Source organism: Leuciscus leuciscus (assembly GCF_965113295.1).
Source record: "Leuciscus leuciscus genome assembly, chromosome: 20".
NCBI classification, from domain to species: Eukaryota; Metazoa; Chordata; class Actinopteri; order Cypriniformes; family Leuciscidae; genus Leuciscus; species Leuciscus leuciscus.
In genome coordinates, this window is record NC_138744.1 from 19,079,225 (window position 1) to 19,084,224 (window position 5,000).

General features: G+C 33.8%; 1 protein-coding gene across 1 annotated transcript in view; it reads right to left on the minus strand.

Moving 5' to 3' along the window:
- The window catches only part of prkcg (protein kinase C, gamma), a 26,717-nt gene that overhangs the window by 18,752 nt on the left and 2,965 nt on the right, over window positions 1-5,000 (minus strand). Inside the window, exons 3-4 of the mRNA XM_082148717.1 lie at window positions 2,289-2,320; window positions 1,101-1,180 (exon numbers count right to left, since the gene is read on the minus strand). Of these exons, the coding sequence (XP_082004843.1) occupies window positions 1,101-1,180; window positions 2,289-2,320 (112 nt within the window). The remainder of the gene's footprint in view (window positions 1-1,100; window positions 1,181-2,288; window positions 2,321-5,000) is intronic.

Below are 5,000 nucleotides of genomic sequence, written 5' to 3' on the forward strand. Positions count from 1 at the left end.
GACCAGTATTACCGATACCAATATTTTTTTTCTCAATTTTAGCCATTAATTATAGCCATTCAGAATTACAGTATAATTGCTGTCAATTTGAACATTTATTAGGCTTTAAAAAAATATAACAACTTTTAATTTAAGTGAACTTGAAACAATCTTCACACAAACCCATTATAATAAATGTCACATTTACCTGTGCCCTTTAATATATCAGGGCTCAATTTTTTTTTCTATTGGCTCAGCCGGACCAGTTCAGATTTTTACTTGCCCCGTCAAATGCACAAAAAGTTATTGTTTTCATTGTTTTTGACGAGAAAAAAACGGAGGCTGAGTTAATTGTGTTAAATATTTTTAACTAATTAAACTAAAAAAATAACTGCGCGTTAATGCGTTCATTTTGACAGCACTTTTCACACAAAAAACAAACAAAACAAAAAAGTGTATTTGGAGACAGCAAAATTGAGCTGTTTCACTTTTGAAACAATCTTTGGAAGAGGCCCATGATGCCTTTGATGAAAAGTGCTGCCTACGTAGGCTGCTAACTAGGATTTGGAACAGAGGTAGTGTGTTACAATATAGCCCCTTCCTTGGTTTTCTCTTTCACACATATTCTCACACTCACTCTGTACTGTACGAGTGTGAGTAGCAGTGTAACACCATCATTTCACATCCCCTGCATGTTTTATCATACCGATGCACGAATATGAGAGAGTAAGAGAGAGAGGAAATTGATATTCTTTTTCCTATAAAGCCTCTTCTTTTAAAGAAAGTATGCAGGCGAGAGCAATAAAAGGCTCGTCAGGAAAAGGAAAAATGTGTGTGATGGTGAGACCTACTTCCATATTGGCTTACTCAGCCAAAAAATAAATGGCTTGCCATGCAAAAATGAAGAGGAGAGAGACAGATGGGGTACGGATGATACAGTAGAATAAAAGATGAACTGCGGTGATCATAGCAGAAAATCAAGCATGAAAAGGAGAGTTATACGATGATCAAGCAAAATAAATATAAAAAATGATAGGACAAAAACAACAACAAAAATAATCCTAATGGAAAGAGGATCACATTCACATACTGTACAAGTTAACAGAGAAAGGTATACATACCTCTTTGGGAGCAGTGATGGCTCCAGGACAAGTAAAAGTGACGAACTCATGACAGCGTTTGTGCACCACAAAACTGCAAACTAAAAGAAACGCATTGCAGTAAAGCATCACAGTTTGACAAATAAAATGGTAGAACATTTTATTAATATTCCCTATGTTAGGGGCTATAGAAGATCATTAATAGACGAATGAAATAATTTAAAATGAGTACACTTAATAGATTTAATAAACAATTTTTCTAAATTTAATCAAAAACATTAAATGTCATAATTCATGATATACACTACCGTTCAAAGTTTTGGGGTCAGTAAGATATTTTTAAATGTTTGTTTCTTGTTAATTATTTGATCAAAAAATATTGTATATTATTACAATTTAAAATAACACTTTTATATTTTATTACATTTTAAAATGTCATTTATTCCTTTGATGGCAGAGACGGAATTTCAACAGTCTCCAGGAATCCAGGCTTCAATGTCACATGATCCTTAATATTTTTAATAATACTGCTATACATTTTTGAGTCAGAAATGTTTTATAAATGTCTTTACCGTCACTTTTATCAATTTAAAGCTTCCTTGCTTTTTTTATTTTTTTAGAATCCAAACCCAAAACTTTTGAATGCAGCAAAAATATACTGTTAAAGTGAGATTAAATGGAGGGAGTATGTCATTTAGCTACAGGTCATTGCTACATTGCTTTTTTGCCCTATTTATACAGGACAGTGCAGACTCAGATAAGAAGCAAAGTGGGGAAAAGAGAGATAGATGGATCAGAAAGGACCACAAGCTGGGACTTGATCTCAGGTCAAAAAATGGCTTAGCTCAGACTTTGCTGTCTCAGCTTACACATTGTCAAATATCAATCGCTTCAGCAAACCACTTTTCGATCTTCACATGGACCCCATAGACATTGAGGGGGACATGGAATAGGCCTACAATTTTACGTTAGGTCCCCTTCAGTATGGAATATTTGGTTACATCCTTGGACCTGGGATGCTCATTCACAGCAATGCATGATATTGAGTAATGCAATTAATTCATAAATAGGCAAGGTGACTTTGATGATAGGAAGTCCCGGATAGAATCAGTTATTTTGCATTTTCTGCATTCATTTTGTTTTTGGTTGAGTACATATGTGGAATGAATTTAAATATAGTAAAATGTGTGACAGATTCAAAATCCTTACCTTGACACTGGAATCCTTGCTTTCCAATTCCCCTGTAAAACATAAACAACAACTCACATATTGCTGTCTAATTATATTGTATGTAAATGCATAGATTTGGGAGAAAGAGCAGATCTCACAGAGCTGTAGTGTGTGTGTGTGTGTGTGTGTGTCTCCGCACAGAGGGCAAACAGAAGACATAAGCTGCTAAGGCCGTGACAGATAAGGTAATTTCAATAAATCCTCATCCGACGGGCAATTTAAGTGCTCTTCAGTTCACCATAATAACAGGTTGCTCTGCTCATGATATCTTTGCTATGCAAAACACAACTTAGCATAAATCCCTAAAGTAATAAAATAAGATACTTTGACACCCAACTCTTTGGGCATGATATCCTCTCAAAATTCATCTGAGAGTATCTACGACTCTGAATGAGCGTCCTTCAGACCAGTCGACAGGGTTTGAGAGATGTGAGCCATCAACATCAACATATACTCAGAAATATAGGATGAGACAAGACAAGGGCAAAGAGACAGAGACAGGGGAAAGAGAACCAAGTTAATAGGATTCAATAGTAATTTATGTACTGTATAGGGTTCGTTTAGGTACATTCAGTTGCAGTAGTCACGTCAATGTCAAAATAAATAAATATATAAATAAATTGACCTAAATTCACCCTTCACTCACAAAAATACTTAGGCCTAAATTTAGGATGTATTTGAATTGCAAATAAAATGTCCATCCATTTGGAATACACAGTTTTAGCATAAACACACTAATAAACTTAATGTGATATTTGTCAGTCATTTCATAAATGGAACAGTTAAGATTTGCGTAATGTACTAATGAACGGAATGAGTTTAAAAAAAACACAATAACCAGGTACAATTCAATTTGTTTCAATCTCATAATTTTAACTAATTGATAATTGCTTGTTCCTAAGCTAGCCATATTTTTCAACCATGTTCATTATTTTTAACTGAATACATTTGATTGTTTTCAAAATTTACAGATTTATGCTGATTCCTAAGCAATTTGAACAAATATGTTTTTTTTGAGTGCAGAAATCTTACCTCGTTTTTTATGTTTGACTGTCAAATATGCATCACATTAAGTTTATTAGTTTATGTTAAAACCGTGTAATCCAAATGAATAAAAACTTTATATGCAATTAAAATAACATAAATCTTATATATAGGGCAAAAACTTTTTTTAAGCAAATAAAACAAAAATACTTTAATAATAATAATAATAATATAATAATTTTAAAAATCATCCTGTGTATTAATAATAATATTAATATTAGGTAACACTTTATTTTACAGTGTCCTTGTTACATATGTTACATGCACTTACCATAGTAATAACAGTAAATTGTGCATAATTACATGCAACTAACCCTAAATCAAATCCCAATGCTACCCAAACCCTATAGTAAGTACATTTAGTTAATTAATATTACTCAGTACTTAAATATATAATTAGATAAAATAAATAATAAAGTGTAACCACATTTTCTTACATGTTGCAGTTGCATGTAATGCTTGTAATGGTAAAAATCGGACTTCTTATATTAAAGGGTAACTCTCGCTAAAATGCAACCTAGGGTCGTTTTTTCGGTCAAAATGCCTTTTGAATGGGAGTGCATGGGGCACTTCTATGATAGCATCAAAAATCGCTATTTTTAAAAGACTAAGAAGGATCGACACAACATGAAACTTTGCTCGATGTATCACCAGGGGCTCTTCACATGAACGTTAACTGCAACGTAACAGGGAGGAGAGTAAAGATGGAAAGCTCCTAAAGCTTAGTTCCATATAAATTCACGGATAATTTGTTGTTTTGTTGTAAGTGAAAATCAATATTGACCTTGTATTTGAAAAAGGATCCTCATATAAGAAGCAATACTAAAATTCAGAGTCAGTTCATTCACATTCGGAGATCGACTATTTTTGACTGTCAAAATGCAGACGGACACAGCTATAGTGAGTTGTTCAAAATCTTTCTTTTTAGTAAACTCTGTGTACACAAACAGTGTTCTCAATGCTTGAGTTCATGTGTAGAGCACCTGGTGATACTTCGAGCAAAGTTTCATGTTGTGTCGATCCTTCTTAGTGTTTTAAAAATAGAGATTTTTGATGCTATCATAGAAGTGCCCCAAGCACTCCCATTCAAAAGGCAATTTGACCGAAAACGAAAATACGATCAAACCTAAAAATGGCGTTTCCATTCTAATTATGCTTTTAAACGAAAGTTTGCCTTGGGTAGATTAACAAAAAGACCCTAGGTCGCATTTTGGCGAGAGTTACCCTTTAAATTCAATGACTTTCTCCCTGTAAAGTTGTTGATGATATCGTACTGTTGGCATACAGTATATATTGCAGAATAGACTTGCAGTAGTTTAAGGAAAATTAAAAAAGCTTCAAAATAATTATACAAAAGGTATTTTCCTAGTCTCCCCTACTATACAATTCTTTGGAAATTCTGTACTCCAACAGACATAACAATAAAACTTCAATGAACTGAAATGAAAGGACAGACAGAGAAACAGATGCATCTATCAGAAGCTATTTGAGTTGTACTAATGAACATGAGGCACAGAATATGAGCGGGTAATGCATGGGCCATATGGCCGGCCACAGTTCCATGCGGGTTCTGTGAAGCTTGTGGTTAAATGGCAGCTCAAACAGAGAGGACTGCATAATTTAAGAAGCCCCTTAGGGCATGAGTTT